Below are 24,065 nucleotides of genomic sequence, written 5' to 3'. Positions count from 1 at the left end.
CTCTGGGGTGGGTTCTGGCAGATTGGAAAGCAGAAAATGTGAAGTCACTGTTTAAAAAAGGAGGTAGACAAAAGGCAAGTAACTATAGGCTGGTCAGCTTTAAATCTGTAGTCGGGAAAATGCGTGAATCTATCATCAAAGAAGAAATAGCAAGACTTCTGGATAGAAATTGTCCCATTGGGCCGAAGCAGCATGGGTTCTTTAAGGCAGATCATATTTAAGTAATTTAGTGGAATTCTTTGAGGACATAATGACTGCAGTGGACAGTGGGGAACCAGTGGACGTGGTTTCTCTGGATTGCCAGAAGGCATTCGACAAGATGCCACACAAAAGGCTGCTGCATAAGATAAAGGTACACGGTATTACAGGTAATGTATTAGCTTGGATGGAGGATTGGTTAACTAACAAAAAGCAAAGAGTAGGGATAAATGGGTGTTTTTCTGGTTGGCGATCATTACCAGTGGTGTGCCTCAGGGATCAGCATTGGGACCTTAAGTGTTTACAGTTTACATAAATGATTTGGAGTTGGGGACCAAGTATAGTGTGTCAGAATTCACAGATGTGTGGCAGAACAAAGTATGTAGAGGATGCTCAAAGTCTGTAGATGAATATAGATAGTTTAAGTGAGTGGACAAAAGTTTAGCAGATGGAGTTCTATGTTGGTGAAGTCATCCATTTTGGTAGGAATGACAGCAAAATGGACTACTATTTAAATGGTAAAAAATTGCAGCATGCTGCTGTGCAAAGGGACCTGGGTGTCCTTGCGCATGAAAATTGGTTTGCAGGTGCAGCAGGTAATTAAAAAGGCAAATGGAATTTTGCCTTACATTGCTAGAGGAATCAAGTTTAAAAACAGGGAGGTTATGTTGCAGTGTGGTTATGTTCTGCCACACATCTGTGAGGTGCTAGTGAGGCCACACCTGGAGTACTGTGTACAGTTTTCATCTCATTACTAAAGGATATACTGGAACTGGAGGGGATACAAAGGAGATTCATTCGGTTGATTTCAGAGCTGAGGGGGTGGCTTATGAGGAGAGACTGAGTAGACTGGAGCTATACTCACTGGAATTTAGAAGAACAAGGGGGGAATCTTATAAAAACATATAAAATTATGAAGGGATAGATAATATAGATACTATATTAGATAACATAGATAGATAATATAGAAGCAGGTTGTTTCCACTGGCAGGGTGAAACTAGAATGAAGTGGGGAGAGCCTCAAAATAAGGAGAAGCAGATTTAGGACTGAGTTGAGGAGGAACTTGTTCACTCAAAAGGTTGTCAGTCTGTGGAATTCCCTTTTCAGTGAAGCAGTTGAGGCTACCTCGTTGAATGTATTTAAGGCAAAGATAGGTAGATTTTTAAACAGCGAAGGAATTATGGGTTTGGTGAGTGGACGGGTAAATGGAGCTGAGTCCACGAAAAGATCACCATGATCTTATTGAATGGCAGAGCAGGCTCGAGGGGCCAGATAGCCTACCTCTGTTCCTAGTTCTTATGCTCTTAACAGCAACCTGGAAGAAGCCAGATAGATTCATTAAAGATCATAGCTAGTCAGTTGCACTGCTCTGAGCTTGCGGCTGTCACAGCTGACACAATTCAGTGACAACCTACTCAGTAAAGCACAGATATATGACACATTGGCTGGAATTTTTTTTGTCCTGCCCACCACAGGAATCGAGTGGGTTTGTAGGGGGAAGGGAAACCATGAAAAGGTTCATTGACCACAGGCAGGATTTTATGCTATCAGAACGAGGCCATAAAATTCCACCCATTGTTTCTCGTTGAGGTTCCGGTAGAAGAAATACTCCCTGGAGACCCTGGATAACTATAGCTTCCAGCTGAAATTCATTCTCACCATCTTCTTCCTTCCTCTTCTAATAGCTTGTCATGGTCTGCACAGCCTCTGCTCACATTCTCCAAGTCACGCTTGATTCCAAGAGGAAGACTTATTAGCGCACCTATATCTGGGAGCAACTAGTTTTTGCAGAAGCCATAAAGTCAGCAGAAAATATTCTGTACTTTCCACACTACTCTCTATAGACCTTTGAAACAACTATAGAAAACACCAAAAATATGCAGAATTGCAGGAACACCCAAAAGAAATAAGCCAATGTGAGTTGTTGGTGACCCCATCATAGAAAGGCAGCATAGGTGTTCTACATGTTGTTTAACATAATATTCAACTGTACAAGATTAAGATAGAGTGCCAACTTGAGTATGATGTTCCAAAATTGCACAGCTGGTGTCAAATCAGTATATTGTCATGAGCTGACTGTCAAGAGTGTGTTAATCCCATTACTGATTTGGCATCTTGACTTATTTCACATCAGAAGTCTGTGTGTACCAAGGTCCACACAAAAAAAAATGAACTCCGCTAATCTAAATTTTGATTTGTTCCAATTTTCCTCTCAAATGTCAAAAGCTAATATTATTGGTCTGCTGTGTCAATCCATAGCATGTTATAGCATTTGAACAATTCATGGATCTAATGGTACAGGCGGCACGGTAGCACAGTGGTTAGCATGGCTGCTTCACAGCTCCAAGGACCTGGGTTCGATTTCCGGCTCAGGTCACTGTCTGTGTGGAGTTTGCACATTCTCCTCGTGTCTGCACGCGTTTCCTCCGGGTCCTCTGGTTTCCTCCCACAGTTCAAAAATGTGCGGGTTAGGTTGATTGGCCATGCTAAAAAAAAATTGCCCCTTAGTGTCCAGGGATGCGTAGGTTAGAGCGATTAGTGGGTATAATATGTGGGGGTAGAGCCTGGTCCGTGCAGACTCGATGGGCCGAAGGGCCTGTTTCTGCACTGTAGGATTCAATGTTCTGTGTTCTAACCATGCACAGGACACTTACAACTGATTATGTGTTTATTCCATTTGTTGATTACAGGTTGTGCCAAATCCACATGGTACTCTCTGTTTCTTACTAGAACTATTCTTCAACCATGACATGGTTCATTCAAAGCATTTTATAATATCCAAAGTGTGGATGGAACAATGGTGCTGAACATTAAAGGATTAAGACGTGCACACAGGTTGAATCTGGATTTGTTCAATTGTGAAGCTGAGCTGTGACCTGCAAGAGAATTGCTGAAGTGATGCTGCAGCATCTTCAAGTAAGTCAGAGAAGAGTGGAAGAATCTGGGTAGTTTTTGGCACCATCTTGAAGCCATCTAGAAGATACTAGTGGTGGTAATTTTTGTGTTCACGCTCCCAACTGCAAGGATGCCAGGAAAAGAAGATTGAAAAGCAAATGGTGGAATAAATAGCCCTCCACTTTGCCATTACCACCAAGCAAGGGAATCAACCTGAACTCAACAAAGAATGCACGAGGATGTGCCAGGAACAGCATCAGGCACATTGAAAAATGAAGGTCAACCTGGTGAAGCTACAGCACAGGACTACCTGCAGGTCAAATAGCAAAAGCAGTAAGGAATAGCCAGAACTAATCCACATCCGACAGATCAAACCTAAGCTCTGCAGTCCTGCCACATGAAGCCATGAATGGTGGTGGACAATTAAACAACTCACTGGAGGAGGTGTATCACAAATGTCCCCATCCTCAATGATGGGGGAACCCAGCACATCAGTGCAAAAGAAAAGACTGAAGTATTGACAACAATCTTCAGCCAGAACTGCCAAGTGGATGATTAATCTCAGACTTCAAAGACCCCAGCATCACAGATGTCAGTCTTTAGTTAATTTGATTCACTTCACATCATATCAAGGAACAGCTGAAGACATTGAATACTGTATTTGCTATGGGCCCTAACAATATTCCAGCAATAGTCTCAAAGACTTGTGCTCCAGGACTCGCCATGCCCCTAGCCAAGCTGTTCCAGTGCAGAGACATGCCTAGCATTTACCCAATAATCTGGAAAATTGCCCAGGTTTGGCCTGTACACAAGTAGCAGGACAAATCCAATCAGCCAGTTACCGCCCAATCAGTTGACTCTCAATCATCAGTAAAATGATGGAAGAGGTCATCAAGCAGCTGTTGCTTAGCAATAATCTGCAATACTGATGGTCAGTTTGGGTGCCACCAGGGTCAGTCAGCTCTCGACTTCATTACAGCCTTCGTTAAAAGATGGACAAAAAAGCTGAAATCCAGAGATAGTGGAAAAGTAACTGCACTTGACTGGATCTCACCGAGGGTGGCATCAAAGGAACCCTGGCAAAACTGGAGTTGATGGAAATCCAGGGGAAAATTCTCTGCAGGCTTGAGTCACACCTAGTACAGAGGAAGATGATTTTGGTGATTGGAGATCAACCATCTCAGATCCAGGACAACACAGCAAAAGTTCCTCAGGTTAGTGTCCTACCCCTATTCCAGCTGCTTCATTAATGACCTTCTTCCACCATAAGGTCAGAAGTGGGGATGTTCACTGATGATTGTACAATGTTCAGCAACACTCACGAATCCTCAGATGTTAAAGTAGTCTATGTCCAAATATAACAAGACCCGGACAATATCCAGGCTTGAACTGACAAATAGGAAGTAATATTTGCACCATGCAATAACTATCTCTAACAAGTGATAATCTAACCATTGCCTCTTTGACATTAAATGGCACTACCATTGCTGAATCCTCCACTATCAACATCCTGGGGTTACCACTGATCTGAAACTGAACTGGACTAGTCACTTAAATATTGTGGCTACAAGAGCAAGTCAGAGGCCAGGAATCCTGTAGTGACTCACCTCCTGACTCCTCAAAACGTGTCCACCATCTATAAAGCACAAATTCAGAGTGTGATGGAATATCTTCCACTTGTCGTAATAAGTACAGCTTCAACAATTCTCAAGAAGGTTGACACCATCCAAGACAAAGCAGCCCACTTGATTGGTATCCTATCCACCAACGTTCACTCCCTTCACCACTGATACACAATGGCAGCAATTCATGTTATCTCACAGTCATAGAATCATAGAGCTTTGGTCCATCGTCCCTGTGCCAGCCATCAAGCACCTATCTATTCTAATCCCATTTTCCAGCACTTGGTCCATAGCCTTGTACGCTACGGCATTTCAAGAGATCATCTTCTTCTTAAATGTTGAAAGTTCCTGCCTCTACCACCTTTTCAGGCAGAGTTTCAGATTCCCACCTTCCTTTGGCTGAAAAATCTCCTGCCCCTTTAAATCCATGCCCCCTGTATATTGACCCCTTTAATAAAGGGAAAAATTCCTTCCTTTCTATCCAATCTATGTCCCTCATAATTTTGTACATCTCAGTCAGGTCCCCCTCAGCCTCGTCTGCTCTAAGGAGAAAAAAAGCCAGCCTAACTAGCCTTCCTTTACAGCTAAAAGGGTTCCAGCCCAAGGAACATGCAGATTAATCTCTATTGCACCCTCTCTAGTGCTTCCTATAGTGTACCCTCACATTCTTCCTATAGTAAGTCGTCTCATACCACCAGATTAAAGTCCAACAGGTTTATTTAGTAGCACAAGCTTTTGGAGCACTGTTCCTTCATCGGGTGAGTGCAGGATTTGTTTCATAAACAGGGCATATATAGACACAAACTTAATTTACAAAATAATGGTTGGCATGCGAGTCTTAACAGCTGGCATGTGAGTCTTAACAGAGAGCTTCTACAAATACATAAAACGTAAAAGAGTATCTAGGGAGAGAACAGGGCCTCTTAAGAATTAACAAGGTCATCTATGTGCTGACACACAAGAGATGAGAGAGATCTTAAATGAATATTTTTCATTAGTATTTACTGTTGAGAAAAGTATGGATGTTAGGAAACTTGGGGAAATAAACAGTGATGTCTTGAGGAGCGTACATATTACAGAGGAGGTGCTGGAAGCTTTAAAGTGCATCAAGATAGATAAGTCCCTGGGACCTGATGAAGCGTATCCCAGGACATTGTGGGAGGCCAGGGAGGAAATTGCAGGTCCCGTAATAGACAAGTGAGGTGCCTGAAAATTGGAGAGCGGCAAATGTTGTGCCTTTGTTTAAGAATGGGATGGGAACTTATCTAAGCAGTCAGAGGTGGAGGGAGCAACGACAAAAACAAAAGGTAGAAAAGGGAATAAAAAAAGTGATGGGCAGAGAAACCAAGGACAAAGTTCAAACAGGGCTATAGAGGAAAATATTGGGAGCAAGGCAAACAATGTTAAGCTTAGAGGGTCTGTGCCTTAATGTGCAGAGCATTTGCAATAAAGTGGGTGAACTAATCATGCAGACAGATGTAAACGGGTATGATATAATAGGGATTACGGAGACGTGGCTGCAGGGTAACCAGGGGTGGAAACTGTATGTCCCAGGGTATTCAATGTTTAGAAGGACAGGCATAAAGGAAAAGGTGGTGGAGTGGCATTGCTGGTTAAAGAGGAAATTAATACAATAGTGAAAAAGGATATTAGCTCTGACAACGTGGAGTATGGGTAAAGTTGAGAAAAACCAAGGGGCAAAAAACATTAGTGGGTGTCATATATAGACCCCTAAACTGCAGTGGTGATGTTGGAAATCACATAAAACACAAAATTAGAGATGCATGTGATAAGGGAATATCGGTGATCATGGGTGATTTTAATCTGCACATACGTAGGGCAAATCAAATTAGCCACAAAGCCGCAGAGGAGGATTTCCTGGAGTGTATATGGGATGGTTTTCTTGACCAATATGTGGAGGAACCAACTAGAGAGCAGGTCATCTTAGACTGGGTACTGATGAGAAGGGAATTATTGCCAATCTAACTGTACAAGACCCATTGGGGATGAGCAACCATAACATGATAGAATTTTTTATCAAGATGGAGAGTGAAGTAGTTAATTTGGAGATTAGGGTACTGAATTTTGATAAAGGAACCTATGAGGATATGAGGCATGAGTTGGCCTTGATCGATTGGAGAGATTTACTTAAAGGGATGACAGTGGATAGGCAATGGTAAACATTCAAGGAGCACATGGGGGAACTACAGCAACTGTTTGTTCCTGTCTGGCACAAAAGCAAGATGGATAAAAGGGCCAATCCATGGCTTACAAAGGAAGTTAGAGAGATTATCCGATCTAAGGAAGAAGCATATAGATTGGCCCAGAAAAATAATAGGTCTGAGGTTTGGGAGCAGTTTAGGATTCAGCAAAGAAGGACCAAAGGATTGATTAAGAAGGGAAAATGCAGTATGAAATAAGCTTGCAGGGAACATAAAGACTAACACTAAGAGTTTCTATAGATAAGTGAAGAGAAAAAGGTTGGTGAAGACAAGTGTAGGTGCCCTACAGACAGAAATGGGAGAATGAATAATAGGGGACAAAGAAATGGCTGTGCAACTGAAAACATACTTCGGTTCTAACTTCACAAAAGAGGACACATACCAAATGCCAGAAATGTTGGAAAATACAAGGTTTAGTGAGAGGGAAGAACTGAGGGAAATCAATTTTAGTAGAGAAATGATTCTGGGAAAAGTAATGGGATTGAAGGCAGATAAATTCCCAGGGCCTGATAATCTACATCCCAGAGTACTCAAGGAAGTGGCTCTAAAAATTGTGGATGCATTGGTGGTCATCTTCCAGGATTCTACAGACTCAGGGACATTCCCTGCAGATTGGAGGGTAGCTAATGTCACTCCAATATTCAAAAAGGGAGGTAGAGAGAAAACAGGGAATTATAGGCCAGTAAGTTAACATCGGTAGTGGAGAAAATTCTTGAATCCATTATCAAGGACTTTATAGCATTGAACATTTAGAAAACAGTGGCAAGACTAGGCAGAGTTAGCATGGATTTGTGAAGGAAAAACTATGCTTGACAGATCTGTTGGAATTCCTTGAAGATGTAACTAGAGGAGTTGACAAGGGGGACCCAGTTAATGTGATATATTTGGACTTTCAGAAAGCATTTGACAATGTCCTGCACAAGAGATTATTGTGCAAGAGTAAAGAGCATGGGATTGGGAGAAGTGTAATGAGATGGGTAGAAAACTGGTTGGCAGAGAGAAAACAAAGAATAGGGATTAATGAGTGTTTTTCAAATTGGCAGTATCTAGTGGGGTGCCACAGGGATCAGTGCTGGGACCCCAGCTATTCACAATATATATTAATGATTTGGATGAGGGAACAAAATGTAACATTCAAAGCCTGCAGATGATACCAAGTTGGGTGGGAGGGTGAACTGTGACGAGGATACAGAGGTCCTTCAGAATGATCTGGACAAGTTGGGTGAGTGGGCTAATCAATGGCAGATGCAGTATAATTTGGATAAGTGTGATGTTATTCACTTTGGAAGCAAAAACAAGAAGGCAGATTGTTGCCTTCAGGTAGTAATCTGCCTTCTTGTTTTTGCTTCCAAAGTGAATTGGAATAGGGGAGCGTGCAGCGGGACCTGTGTATCCTTGTGCACCAGTCACTGAAGGTAAGCATGCAGGTGCAGCAGGCAGTACAGAAGGTAAATGGCATGTTGGCCTTCATTGCGAGAGGTTTTGAGTACAGGAACAGGGATGCGTTGTTGCAATCATACAGGGCCTTGGTGAGGCAACACCTAGAATATTGTGTGAAGTTTTGGTCTCCTTTACTGAGGAAGGATGTTCTTGCTGTCGAGGGAAGGCAGTAAAGGTCTACCAGGCTAATTCCAGGGATGGCAGGACTGATGTATGAGGAGAGATTGACTAGGTTAGGATTGTTTTCGCTGGAGTTTATAAGTCTCATAGAAACTTATAAAATCTTAAAGAACTAGACAGGGTGCATGCAGAGAAGATATTCCTGATTTGAGTGGGGGGATGGAGTCCAGAACCAAGGGTCACAGTCTGGCGATCCAGGGTAAACCATTTAGGACAGAGGTGAGTAGACATTTCTTCATCCAAAGAGTTGTGAGCCTGTGGAAATCATTACTACAAGAAGTGGTAATGAATAATGCCAAAACATTGAATGTATTCAAGAGGCAGCTGGATATAGCATTTGGGGAAGATTATGGAGAAAAAGCAGGATTGTTTATTGAGTTGGATGATAGCCATGATTACAATGAATGGCGAAGCAGGCTCGAAGGGCCAAATGATCTCCTCCTGTTCCTATCTGCTATGTTTCTATGTAAGAAGGGTTGCGTGGAAAAGCCTCCAAACTACAGGCCTGATATTTGTAGTGAATAAGTTGTTCGAAGGTATTCTGATATACAGGATGTACAGGCATTCAAAGGGGCAAAGACTGATTAGGGCCAGTCAGCATGGCTTTGCGAGTGGAAGATCATGTCTCACGAAATTGATTGAGTTTTTTGAAGGGGTAACCAAAAAGGTAGATGACGGCAGTGCAGCTGATGTTGTCTACATGGACTTTAGCAAGGCCTTTGACAAGGTATCACTTGGTAGGTTGTTGCATCAGGTTAAATCTCACGGGATCCAGGATGAGGTAGGTAAACGGATACAAAATTGGCTTGATGACAGAAGACAGAGGGTGGTTGTCGAGGGTTGTTTTTCAAACTGGAGGCCTGTGCCCAGGGATCAGTGCTGGGTGCACTGTTATTTGTCATTTATATTAATGATTTGAATGAGATTATAGGAGGCGTGGTTAGTAAGTTTACAAATGACACCAAGATTGATGGCATAGCGGACAGTGAAGAAGGTTGTCTTGGATTGCAATGGGATCTTAATCAATTGGGCCAGTGGGCTGACGAATAGCAGATGGAGTTTAATTCAGATAAATGCAAGGTGATGCATTTTGATAGATTGAACCAAGGCAGGACTTACTCAGTTAATGATAGGGCGTCGAGGAGAGTTACAGAACAAACAGATCTAGCAATACAGGTTCATAGCTCCTTGAAAGCAGAGTCACAGGTGGACTGGTTGGTGAAGAAGGCATTTGGCATGCTTGGTTTCATTTGTCAGAACATTGAATGCAGGAGTTGGGATGTCTTGTTGAAGTTGTACAAGACATTGGTAAGGCCACACTTGGAATACTGTGTGCAGGTCTAGTCACCTTACATTGGAAAATATATTATTAAACTAGAAAGAGTGCAGAAAAGATTTACTAGGATGCTATTGGGCTTGCTGGTTTGCATTATAAGGAGAGGCTGGATAGACTGGGGGCAGAATTTTAACGACCTCTTTACATGGAGGGAAAATGTTGCAAAATTGGGCATAAAGCGGCTAGCACAAATGATGTCCGTTTTTGTGCCTGTTACGATTTTACAACACCCAATTTCTAATGTGAACAGCCTATCGCTGACAGGGCACCTGGGTAATGCCCACCCGGCAGTGCCAGAGGGCAGGCCAGTGCCAATGAGAGCCACTACAGCTCTATCTGCGATCAGTGGGGAAGGAGCGGGTGTTCCACTGCCACTCTGCCTGCGATCGGTAGGGGAGGGAACGAGGCTGCGATCAATCTGGGCGATGGGGGCTGCATCTCGGACCGTGGGCCCCCACAGTTGTTGGGGGGAGGGAAACTAGTTGAGGCTGCCTGCAACAGCAGGGGCCTGACAGCTCTCTCTCTTATCTATCAGACCCCTGCTGCTGATAACGTGCATATGCAGCATCAGAGGTCTGCACATGCACAATACCTCCTTCCACAGGCTATCTGGAAAGCCTCTCTGGCTAGAAACTGACCAGTCCACCTTTTTAGAGGCACAGTATGTAAGATTGGACATGAAAACTCACTCGAAAGACAGATCTGGAACTCTCCCATTTTCAGGTGAGCTTAGAAAAAATCTAGTAAAATTCCACCCTGGAGCTAGGAGGCTTAGAGGTGATCTTATAAAGGTCTATAAAACATTGAGGGGCATAGATAAGGTAGTCATCATCTTTTCCCAATGGTAGGAGTCTAAAACTGAAGAGTGTAGGTTTAAGGTGCAAAGGGAGAGACACAAAAGAGTCAAGAGGGGTAATTTTTTTCACACAGAGGGTTGAGAGTTTCTGGAATAAGTTGCCAGAGGTAGTATTAGAGGCGAATACAAAAAGCATTTAGACAGTTTCATGGATAAGTCTGGTATAAAGGGATATGGGCCAAACAGAGGCAATTGGGATAGCTTAATGGTAAAAGCTGAGTGGCATGGAGAATTTGGGCCGAAGGGCCTGTTCCCATGCTGTAAGCCTCTTTGACTAGGACCGGGAAACAAAGTAGATACTCCGATACTATTGAGCAAGTTTTCAGGAAAATTCTTGTAGATGATAATAAATGATATTTGAATACTGCATGGTATCAATACATTTGCCTTATAAGTGTGACCACGTCCCTTTTCATCGGGAGCACAAAAGACCTCATTACGAGATTTAAAATATTTCGTTGTGTTATTGTAACGAATCCATCTAATTTGTGTTCAATATTTAATTCCAGTTCCTCCATTTAACTCACCTATCATGTGGGCACTACTCTCTGGAATAGTATTTAGCTCCCAATCGTTTCCCCAAATATAATTCAATGTGTTACTACTACACCGTAAGTCATCTCACGGCCCCTCCCCTATCTCTATTATAAACATCTACATTAAAATATATATATCCAGTCTTGCTACAGGAACGATTGATTGCTAAATTATTCGGGAGCCGTTTCATGTGGATAAGTTGCTAAATTAAACTTACGAATAGCATCCATTCGTAAGCATATGACACTTGCTAATATGAGAAAACAGCGACAGATCGCGGTGCAGCTTCCCTCACTTAGCGAGAACTTGTAAGGGAGCCTGGTCCCGGGGCGGGGGACAGAAAGCCCATATCTCTCCCCCCTCCCCGGCAGTGATACGGAGCTTGAAGCAATGTCAGGGGCGATGCAGTGTGTTACACTTGTTGCTGAATGTTTTGAATGTTTCCCGGGTTTACCTCGGCAGCAGCCGTCTGGCGCCGCGCGCCCCCGACCGCGCCGGGTGCCTGGCGATGACGTCACTCCCCGCGCGTGCACGTGGTGATGGGGGGTGATTCCGTGTGTAGGGGGGTTGATTCCTTGGGGGGGGGGGGGGGGGGGAGACCGCGAGCCCCCCCCCCCCTCCCCCCCACCCGGCAATCTCTCACACACACACACACACACAGAGGGGGCGGGGGGCGCTACCTGCTCACATCCATCCGGAGCGCGCGCCACTGCTGCTCACAGCCGACAGCCAGCTCGCAGCACAAGCAGCTGCTGCTTCAACCAGTGCACTACACTCTCCTAACACACGGATAACAACTGTTTTAAACAAAAGAAAACTGTGTATATGTGTACATGTATTTATTTTCTGGCACCTTCTGTTTTTTCTTAAAAAAAAGAAAACTTAATTCCTGTGTTCAGAAGTTATGATTTGTTTGAAGTGAGCCATAAAAAGGAGTTCAAATATATTACAATATTGTAGGATGAAGATGAACGCCAAGGTGTCGCTAAAGTTTGTCCTGGTGCTGGTGGTAGCCGCTAACTTGTTTGACAGCGAAGCAAAGTCGCGTGAAAGGAGTGAGAAATCTCCGGTGAGGAGGTGCCTGGATGGGAGTGCGCCGCGCCGCTTGAAGAAGAGGGACAGGAGACTGTTGGCACTGGACGCCAGTGGGTACATCTGTCACAAACTCTACACCCGGCTGTCCTGCTGCCCCGTGAGCAGGCAGCAATTCGTTGATCCCAAGGTAAATTTTTCACGTATAAGGTTTGAATAAAATGCACGATGTGCATACGATTAATATGATGTGTCCATCACATTGTGTACTGTAACTTCAGTTACCATAGTTATCAATCACCTTTTAATAAAGGCTATATAATTAAGGCTAGATCTTTACGGGAAGGCAAGGATAAAACTTTTGTGGGGCATGATAAGGAAACTAATTATAATCGCGATGACGGACTAAAGTTAGAAAATGTGTCACAAATATTCAGGTGTTCTTGCTTGGAAAACTCTACAGTGGCAGCACAAAGGTCGCTTCAAAACTCGTGTTCTAGCGTTCTTGGCCTCAACATAATAAGAAATACCCAGGCTGAATCGAATTTTTATGCTCGGTTCACGGTAGATTTCACTCTATTCTCATGTAAACAGCTTCTACGAATCAACATATGCGTCTGGGTGGTATCTTTCACTTTGTTTTGTAACAAAAAGCCATATTGCATCATTTAATTTGCTCAAGTCATGCAAATAGAAAAAATCAATAGGACAAAAAGGGGTCGACTTATCCTCCTCCCCACTAAACTGCTGCCCACACACAGAGTCCTGTTGCTTATGGCAAAAGAATAACAACAACACCATTGTGTTTGTTAGTTGGTTCACTAATGGGTGAAACTGGAGAACATCATTCTCCTTCAGTCCAAGCTCTGTCCAAATGTCCGTGCCTTTTGAGTGAGCATTTGTCCTACTATTTATATTCCCAGATGAGTGAGAACGCCTTACTGCAGGTTTTCAGCTGTTGATTTGCTTTTTATTTCGACCATATGGGGCAATATTTGAAAGAGGGGGGAAACGTTTTTTCGGATGGAAATGATCGGGGTTAAGAGCATGTAAGTGGAAAGGGGTAAACAGGGATGATATGTAACTGAAGCGACACTCATTTATGCATTCAAACAAATTCAAAAATATTGTTTGACTATTTCTGGGAATGCCATGCATTATAATCCCTCTTTATTTTTTCCGCAACTTTTTATCCCAAGTGTCTTTCAAGTGTTTTGGATAGTTTGCTGTCTCAACACATGGCTAGTAAAGGAAGACTTTATTAGAGAATTTAGTCTGGCTGAGTTACAGCTTCGTGCTCTTTTCACCTTGGATAATTTGAGAGCCAAGTTTGTCCAAGGGATAGTTTTCAAGTGTTGTTCTCCTCACACTAATCTGTTTGCTCTAGCTATTTCACTAACCTGACAACTGCCTTTGTTATACAAATGTAACTGAGCGACAAACTCATCCAGTGTTAAAGCTGGCACTATGAAAGGACCAAATTATTAAGTCTTACTCCTGTTTTGAGTGATTTTGAGATGAAAGAAGGACTGCACACATGTTTTACGTTAGTCAATAGCAACACTAATCATTCCAAAGCATGTTAGGATAATGTTTGAATTTTTGGTAGTTTTCAATGTGTTGTGTTTAATCACATGCAGCTTGATAATTTCATCTATTACTCTTAATAACAAAAAGAGGAAATTAATCTTATTACTGGAAAAAAACAAGTTTTTGAAAAAATGTTATCATTTATTTGGCAACCAGAATAGTTAATGCATAACAAGTAGAATCAGATAGATTTTTGTTGAATTGATTTTGTCAGATTCCTGCTTGGTTGATGTGAGTGCAATAATAATATGTTATTAAATATAGTTGGCATGTAGTTTGGGTACTCAAAAATGTTTCATAGATTGCATTAAGCAAAATTCTTGGAATAAAATCTTGCAAAAACTAAGCTATTGATGACATTTCAGAACTCTGATACTTGTACTTAATGTTCAGAAGAGAAGTGCAATTAGTTTTAAAAAAAACCCAAAATAATAAAACTGGCAGATTTTTCTGCTTGCCTGTACTTTAAATCTTGTGCATCCATCATCATTCCAATTCTTGGTTTTACAAATATACCTAAATGTATTTTTCTCCACAGATAAACCATCTCACAGCCAGGTGGGTGGGATAGTCTTGGGGCAGCAGACTTCCCCTGTGACCACATTGACACAATTTTGTGGTTTCCAAACTTGTGTGATGGTACTGCAAGGGGAAGTTAAAAAGAGACAGAGAATTTCAGCATTTCCTCTTCAACAGCCTCTATGTGGTGCTCCATCTAATGGCCTGCCCAAGTACTGGCAAACTTTACTGAACTGAGGTGTGGGATTTGATAGGCAAACTTGAGGTTCCTTATAGGTTGGAATTTCTTCATGAGGAAAATATACTGAATGTACTTTATACTAAAATTGTGTTGTTACATGCAATCAATGATAAGCTATTTAATTCTTATATCGAGATGCATTCTTATGTTGCCATCTGTGGTGCTTACTCTTCAAATAACACTTCTATGGGAGAAACTCTCCCATTACTTAATTCTGTGCAATTAGAAACTCTAACCTCTGCAACTCTTCAGTTTCCATTTCTCATCCTAAAAATGTTTCTAGCTGCACCCTTAATATTAATCTCATTTGTCTTTACAATTATCCTAATGAACACCTCCCTTCTTTTCATGGCCCAGATAATTACCTTTGAGAATTGTAATTGTTCCCATTAACAACACATTGAAATAGCCTTGCATTAGATATAAGTCCCAGTCATGTTTTGCACTGTGATATTATCAAATCACATCCACTGGAATTAAGTAAGCTTGGTTATCTGGACCACCCATGCACAACCATGTAGTATTTTTGTTTATAAATTATCATCAACTGTTCTGTGCCAGCTTGGTATTCTTAAATATACAGGGGAGAACATGAAGAATTAAACAACCTTAAAGCGGGTACTTGTCTATTTGTTTGAAACAACCTGCTGTGTGGAAATACTATGCGGTTCTAATAGCTTTAGAGATTATTGAATATCTTCAGTGTTAAAATTTTATACAACTCAATAACTTTTGTGTTGGACATATTGCCAAATAGCATCAGGTAAATAGTCTGCAGTTCACAATGTCATACATAACTGGTCAAAGGTTGACTCTAGAACCTACATATTACAGATTCATTGAAAGCAACCTGAAACTATTTATTGAGACTAAAAGGACATAGAATAAATATGATCAATGAATTGCACGTTTTTATCCAGCTAGGATGAACCTCATATCACAGTGCTTTGCATAATTTGTCATCAGCATAAGAAAGATTGCAATCCCTTAACTGAACAGTAGTATGTGATCAGCATTTTTGACAGTTTGAGTTGAATGTGCTCTAAATTTGCATGTTTCATCTTTTGTACCACAAGCAAACTATACAGTGTCTTACTGGCTCTGAAATATAAAACACTCTGCTTTTCAGGTGGGTTTTCTGCCAAGTTGGCATGGTCCTGCTTTGCTTTTCCTTTCCCAAGACATTAACCTCATCATCTCCTTCCTCTCACTGGCAAGCGGTCTATGAAAACCAAACTTTGGGTCATGTAGATTTACGTCATCTAATATTTTACTCTTTTCAACCTACATAGCATCGGCAGGATCAGAAATAATGCTGTATACCAAAGTTGATTTTCCTGAAAATAGTTGGTAAGCTGCACATTACAGTTATTGAGGAAACAGACAATAATGCTTATGTCCATCTTTACAAAGGCTTTAGAAGATGTATGCTGTGGGGGCATTTCTGCATTCTATATTTTTCTTTTAAACCATAGTTGCATAAAAGGAATGTTAAAATAACTTCAATTATCTTGATGCTATGAGTCCTTTGAAAACTCACATACCTTTAATGAACATTCCAGGTAAAACGTTAACGCTGATTATTATTTTTAGTTGCAGCTTTTAAAGTAAGTTTTGGCGAATTTATTTGCTGGATGTTTATTATATTATTGCCATTAATTTGTTCACTGCAAGGCATGACTTGTGTATGTATACATCCCCATTGAAAATAGAGGCATACAGACAGTACAATAAAACAAGTGCCACAATAAATATTTGTCTTTTATACTTTTCAATGCCAAAAGGATGTTTACTAACTCAAAGAAAAATTTAGAAACCTTAGTCCTACTGGAAAATTTCTCCAGTTTAAGTTTATTTTTTTCTTTGCATTCTAGTGGCTGCAATTTCTTAACCCGAATACCATGTAGTGACTAGCAAACTGATGCAAAGTTTTTTTTTCTTTTTGAGTCAAAGAAAAAACTGTCATTGTGTATTACTAGTAAAGGATGTTAATAGATGCTGAGCCCTTAAAATGCTTGGTTTCTACTGGTAGAAGGCATCAACTGACTTTCAAAATTCCTCTTGTTTCGAAGATAAGATATTATATAGAAAAATATATAAAGGATGAAGATAATTCTCAACCATTCTCAACATTTTATGTCAGTAATTTATTGCTTGCACTATTGACTTTTTCAATCTGAGTCAGGTTTCAGACCTGTTACCAGAATTCACCTGATATGGTTGCCCTGTATTTTTTGTTCTCAACAAGGATGGCAATATTTGGACTCCAGAAGAGTGCCTCCTGTGTTGCATGGCTGCTGAAAAAGAAAGTGCACAACAAGTGAAAGAAAAAAGATAAAATCTATCTATTATGAAAATTATTTGCAAACATCTGACATAGATCTGTCATTTGTGGAGTCAGTTCAACTAATCAGATTGCAGAACTTCTGATCACAATATATTTAATTGCAATCACACTTCCCAGTCCCAGTAGCAGCGACAAGGAGATAAGCCCAATTGATATGAGTCACCAATTCTATACTCACAGTGGGCTGCTGCATTAGAAGGAAGTGGGGATCAGAAATAGGGCTGTGGTGCTGATTCTCTGATCCATGCTACTTTTGAGCATAATTTCTGAGAAAGCATGGATCATTATTGTACCTATAAATATTTGAGTGGCTCCAGAAGAGATCAACTGATTAAATAAAAATAATAAAGTTTTAAGCTTCAATTGTCAAAACTCCATCCCTTTTAACAGAACAACTCTACTAAGATGCTATTGTTGTCTTATGAGGAAGGTAAACCTCCTCGCTGAACAGGAGGTATAAGTACATGGTGTGCAGTGTCAAGACTGGGATTGTTTTGCAGACCCTAGGACAAGTGAAATGAGCAGCACCAATGAAGTGTTCTGAGAATAGAAAGTGCACAGATCATGCGTTTTTTTTTCTCATATCTACCTTCAAATTCTTAGATTAGCTGGTAGAAAAAAAATGCTGGTTTTATGTATTTTTAGTTAAAGTTTGAGATGCATCCTCTATTGTACTTCACATGATTTATCTGTATCTTCTCTCATTGTAAACAATTGCAGCTAGTTCTACTATGAATGTAACAGATGCAGAGGGCTAGTCATTGCATGCTTGTATTGCCCTGTGTGCGCTCCCATTGTTTCCAGTGGGAGAGAACATCGGGTGTGTGTTATAATGATGGCTCTATCTGTCTCTTCAAGGGTATGTACCCTGTAGACCTCACACAGAGAAAAATGTGTAGGTCCCGCTGTGTGGAAACAGCATGAAATAAACAGAGAAAATACTGTATTTCATTTCAAATCATTTAAATAATCCTATTGCCTAATCTATTGTTTGGTTTATATGTGACCAAAAACACATTCCAGAAATAGTAAATGTGATTGCAGTGATTAGAATCTTCAGCAGTGTATGTCTCTATATAAATACCTTAATAGTGAAATTAGGGTCTGTGACGGCCAGAAGAGGAGGATGCTATTTGACAGCTGGCACGCAGGATTTGAATCATTTAGTTTTATTTCAATGCACCAGCATATAAATCATTACGCCTTTCTAAAAAAAAAACAAAATGTTTGAATTGCAAATTTAGCTTTAGACGTTTAGGGACTGATTGAAATAAGTTATTTTTAAAGAAGCAGCATTTTCCACTGGAAAATCTTATTAAGAATAACGTTTGGCTGCAGTTTAGTCTCGTATGTTAACGCTGGACTTTGTTCTAAATTCAACTTTAAATACAATGGGTTTGGTATAAGATTGTGCTGCTTCAGACTGTGAAAGATAGGAAAGTAACTTTTTTTTCTTATGCCACTACAAACAAATCAAAATTGTGAATGTTGGGTTGAAATGCTTTTTCATAGACTGCCCACTGCTCTTAGTTCATAGTAAGTGACATAAGCATTAAATTATTTTACACACTAAACCCTGTTGGATTACACTGTAAACTAACTATAAGTTAGTAACATGTACAACATATTAAAGGAGAAAGAGCATAAATTACTTTAGAAAGAAGGACAATAGGATTACCAGACATTAAGGAAAACAAGGTTGTTAAATGGTTTTAGCAATTTCAGTATATTTAGAAACAAAAATCTGCCAACACTCCCAATGTAATTTAATTTAGCTGTTGTAAATATTTTTCCATTGAAAGTTACTTGAGGAAATTTATAATCTTAGGGAGCTGAATGATGTATTTTGTGACCATTATTATTTCTTTTAAGTTTTATAATCACACTTGAAAACATTACAAACCAAGAGGGCATCAGTAGAACTCCCACCAAGAATTCCTACAGTGGGGGGTTTGAGGTAGGATCGTAACATAATGGAAAACATACATATTGTTGTGGCCTGAGTAAAGCTTTTCTTATGTGCTGTGACATTTGGAATTTTTCATGTTGACACTTCTTAGTTTGTCCTTTAAAACATTTATTCAACGCAATCTTCCGTTTATGGAAGAAAAGAAAGAGCAAATACATTTTGGAATTTAGTAAACATTTATTACTTGGTTCACTAGATTTAAAATAAGGGATACATTCTACTTCACCATTATTCTTAAAAGCAAGAAAGTACTGTAAAAATCCAATGTGAGACATATTATTTCCAAGCCAGGGTGTTTTTTTTTAATTCAGTTTGCTTTTGCTTACATCTTTCTGCTGTTTGATTTTTAGGTATTTTCTGTTACAAACAACACAGAATGTGCAAGGTTGCTGGAAGAAATCAAGTGTGCCCAATGTTCACCATATGCACAGAATTTATTTCACTTACCTGACCAAGAAGAAGCATCAAACAATGAGCTAGATTTTCCCATCTTGTGCAGAGATTATTGCAAACAGTTCTACTTTGCCTGCAGAAGTCACATTGCAGGTAATAAAGGCAAGACATTTGAATGAACCCTGAAATCATATAAATCCTCATATCTTGTTGATGCATGATGAATCAATGTGGGGGTATCTATAGCAAAGCCATGGTCCTCTGATATGCAATGAAAGGGGTGGTCATGGGTACCATTAAACAAAACGAATGCTTACTGAAAAGTCATTACTTCACTACTGATAGCAGATGTTGCTGCCACCATGTTTGGAGTTGTAGCAACATTCAGGAAAGAATGTTGCCACCGCTTTTTTAACAATTAAAAGCAGCATTGATAATACGATGATAGCTGAAATAAGTTATATTAACACTGCCCTAATAAATATGAAATACAAGATGCATGGTATTTCATTCTGCGTCTTATTCTTTGGTGGAGATGAATCCTTTTTCAGCAAAGCTTATATCTTTAATGTTGTGTTTCAATTCAATGCAGGACTTCTGTTTTTTAAAAAAGGAAACATTTCTAAAGGAGAGCGCTTTATTTCCTTTTGTGTGGTTTCACAAATGCCCTGGAAAATGAAAATATTATTATTTTACCCACCAAACTACTGATATTTTTCCACAGTTCCCTGCATACAGCTGGTTCTTGCTTTTTATCACATTTCCCTGCAGACTGAAAGGGGGTGGGGGGTTACATTTTCCAAGTCTGCTTGCTAGGCAGTCATAACAGATTAAATTTTGGTAGATATTATGCACAAACCATAATGCATTGGGGAATTTTTGTATGCTTTTCCCACTCAAAAAAATTAACTAATCCCTGACCCTCGTGACCTTGTCCTCATTTTTCTGGGGCTTACTACTTAATTTTTTTTTAAATTGCAGTTAAATTGAGCAAAAGAGTTAATTGGAGTGTTTTGAGCAGCACAGGAGCTGGTGCCACAGGAACCTTTCTCCCCAGATCAACATATGTGGTGACGAATGACAAATTTATTTTTCTACAAAGTTTGTGTATATGTAAAACTGCTGAAGTGCATCAAGATGTCAAGTGCTTTGGGTGACCACCCAGGTTGTCTTGGAAGATAACCAGATGAAAGCATAACTTTAGCACTGGGACATGGATAGGGCTCAGGGGTGTGCATAAGTGAACCAGCAGCCTGTTTTTTAGCCAAGCCAGAAGATTTGCCTATGTTAGACAGATGCTTATAATCAGCATGTGGCACCATTTGCTATTGCAGAGGTCGGTGCTAATTGAAAGCTTTTGTTTTGATACCAAAGATAGAAAACAAATTTTTGTTGACAGAGTGGTCATTGACGTGCACCCTAATTGTATTTGTTTAAAGTATCCAATTAGAATTAAGTTTCTAGAGAATTATGCAACAGAAGCTAATCAACTCAAAGAAAATTGTCCAGAATGTCAGATTTTTTTGTTTTTAAACTTGAAAATGACTTTTTGTTGTTACTAACATATGGATGTACAGTCTTTAATTTCTAGAAGCCTTTTGACTTGAAATCAATATATACGTAAGCACATTTGAAGTTTTGCATATTTGTGTTTTTCCAGATTTGTTTTATCATTGTGATAATGTCGAAATCACTGAGAATAATTACAGTTTGTCATACATTTACACACCACAATCAAATGTTGTTTACAGTATAAACCCAATTAATGAATTCTTCATCCTCAGATTTGTAATATGTAAGTAAGATGCAACAATTGTGACTGGTCTGGTGTACTAACTCAGCATTGCCACAAAAAGTGATAAGATATTGTTTCTCTATTGTTAATCCCCACACAAAGAGTTATAAATGGCAATTCTTCATGAGATAAATGTCATTCACATAGCTGTATGGACATGGCGGCGTAATTGGTGGAGGGTAAATCTATTTGTATTAGTGTTAACTTCCTGCAATCAGGAATAGCGTATCCTATCCAGTATACTCGAGGATGGTGTTTGGAACAGCAGAGAGGGAGAGGATTGAAATCTAAGAAAGGAAGTACAAATTAGTGTTTCCAATCTGAGATTCATTAGCATCAATATGTACACCGTAGCAGTTTCTCCCGTGCCTTTACAACTAATATCAGACTTTGTTATATTTCTTCCTGCTGCTTTTCAAGATAACATAGACATCACAATAAAGCATGGAACACTGTTTTATAGCAGCATTCACATTTTTGCTAAGGTACCAAAATGGAAATGTACCTTTTTGACTTTTAATCCATCTTTGTTCAGATCCTAAAACTGTCTAGATTAAAAATGACAAGCTTTCAGATGACTCCCCTGTGCTGTTCATGCAAAGCAGGAAGAGAGATTGTGTCCGTGATTCTTTGTACAGTGTATAACTGTTCACAGCATGAATGAACACACAATAAAGCCGCAAGGTATGAGGAAATAGATGCATTGAAAGAGCCCCTAGTGTGGTTTACCTACCTAATGCCTAAGTTGTAAAGTAATGTACATCCTGAGAAATAAATTTTAAATCAAGAAAAAGACTAGACAAATAGAGCAAAAAGTAAGTGTTGTTTAAATCACTTTTAAAGACTTCTGAAACTCATTCATAACTTGATTACTTATAAATTATGAAATACTTCTTCAGATGAAAGTTTGGTATCACTTCTATTGTCTATGACGTATCACTTTTGTTGCACAAAACATTAAAATTATTGTCTATTTTCTCAACATAAAATCAAAATAGATGGTATAGATAATGAATTTTATGCATTTGTCATAAAAGAGCAATGCAAAGGAGTGCAGTGTCATCAGAAATATTTTATAAAACTGACATTCCAGTGACCGTGTTACTGTTTCATATTTGGTTCTCTATTAAACTAGAATTTCTTGGATCTTTGTGAGATCTTCCTAGGGCTATGGGTGTTTGTTGGCAGTTATCTGACAAAATAATCTGGGAACAATTACTTTTATGTTTAAAGAAACTATGCATACTCGCCACCAAATGAAATAACACCTGAAAGGCCATAGTATATTAGAGGTCATGTATTGTCACAGTGAAAAAGATTAAGATTCTGTTTAAATGTTTAAAATACACAGGTTTTATTTCGGTTTGTAAAACAGAATAACTTGTGAAACTATAAGTAGGTTTTCGTCACTGAAAGTATAATTTTCAAAACAAAGCAATACACTGGTTCTTCTTCGATTCTTTAGACCAGCAGCTTTGACTTCAGCTTTCTTGTTGCACATGCAAGCATTTAATAGCGTGAACACCAACAATTTATTTAACATCTGCTTTCCAGGACTATTCCAGACGACTTCTGATGAGTTCTGCAACCTTTATTCAGCAAAGAACAATGGAATGTGCTTTCCAGATTCTCCCAGAAAACAAGTGCAAGGACCGGCTTCTAACTATTTAAACCAGATGGACGAATATCACAAAATGGAACAGATCAACAGGTTCAATAAGATAACTGCTATTTGATTTAGAAAACCTCAATAGTCATAGTCTTGACACTGAACCGACATGTCAGTTTACGCTGTACTGTTGTGCTACCAAATGATTTACTTGTCATGAATTTTTGACAATATTTTGAACATTGATGAAGTTTCAAGCAAAATGATCTGCCCGTAGTGAATTCCTTTTCAATCGAGTACCTTGTTTACTTCTGATTTTAAGAAAAACTAGGAGAGCTGAATAAAATAATATTTGATTCTTTAACAATGGGAAATATTTGAAGAAACAGTGCAAAATATTTAACAAAACCTGTTGAATTTTAGCCCATTAGTTTTCTTAGTTCTTCTCTAGTGATTGTTTTCAATTTCTCCCACCCTTTCCCCTGTTAATTTTTCCTGACCTGATATCTTCTATAGTAAAGATTGATGTAAAATATTTGTTCATTGCTTCCATGATTCCCTTGTTCCCATTAATTCCTTAGTCTCACACTTTGAGGGACCAACACTCACTTTAGTTACTCTTTTCCTTTTTATATGTGTAGAAACGTTTATTGTCTGTTTCTGTATTTCTAACTGGCTTTCTCAATTTCGCTTTCCTCATGATTTTTTTAGTCATTCTTTGCTGATTTTTAAAGTTTGTACATTCTTTGGACTTACAATTATCTTCACAGTATTGTGTTTTTCTCAAATGTTTGCCACTGCTTCTCAATTGTCCTGCAATTTAATCTATTTTCCAAGTTCACTTTAACCAACCTTTTCTTTGTGCCTTTGTAATTTCCTTTCTTTAAGCTTGAGACACCATTCTTAGACCGTTATTTTTTACCCTCAATCTGAATGTGAGATCCTATCATGTTATGACCAATGTTGCCCAGATGCTCCTTTGCTATTAATTAATCATGTTTCATTACACACTACCATAATTTTCCCATAATTTGTCAGTGTCAGATGCTAACTAAAAACCAGTGTGTATCATACCAGATGCTCTGTCAAGTTTTCACACCAGATCTTGAGTCATCCTGACCAAATGAAAATTGGGGGTGTGGTTTACAGTATCAATCTGGCAGAGTAGGGCTGAATAGAGCTGACAAGGCCAGTTCCACAGAGATTGAGGCCATCTTTAAGAGGCACTCCAATTAGCACTGAGGTGAAATTCGCCCAAACACCAACCCCCCCCCGCTTCTGCC

At 39.6% G+C, this 24,065-nt stretch overlaps 1 protein-coding gene across 2 annotated transcripts in view; it reads left to right on the top strand.

Moving 5' to 3' along the window:
* The first annotated feature begins 12,078 nt into the window (after positions 1–12,078).
* Positions 12,079–24,065, top strand: part of hhip (hedgehog interacting protein) — a 170,525-nt gene continuing 158,538 nt past the window's right edge. For both annotated transcript variants that reach the window (XM_080199641.1, XM_080199632.1), the window contains exons 1-3: positions 12,079–12,509; positions 19,336–19,531; positions 22,728–22,884. In XM_080199641.1, the coding sequence (XP_080055767.1) occupies positions 12,249–12,509; positions 19,336–19,531; positions 22,728–22,884 (614 nt within the window). In that variant the 5' untranslated portion in view covers positions 12,079–12,248. The remainder of the gene's footprint in view (positions 12,510–19,335; positions 19,532–22,727; positions 22,885–24,065) is intronic.

The sequence above is a fragment of the Carcharhinus amblyrhynchos genome, chromosome 1, assembly GCF_965287045.1.
Source record: "Carcharhinus amblyrhynchos chromosome 1, sCarAmb.v2.hapA, whole genome shotgun sequence".
Taxonomy (NCBI): domain Eukaryota; kingdom Metazoa; phylum Chordata; class Chondrichthyes; order Carcharhiniformes; family Carcharhinidae; genus Carcharhinus; species Carcharhinus amblyrhynchos.
The sequence above is the reverse complement of the archived record's forward strand: the minus strand, read 5'-3'. Positions and strand labels throughout refer to the sequence as shown.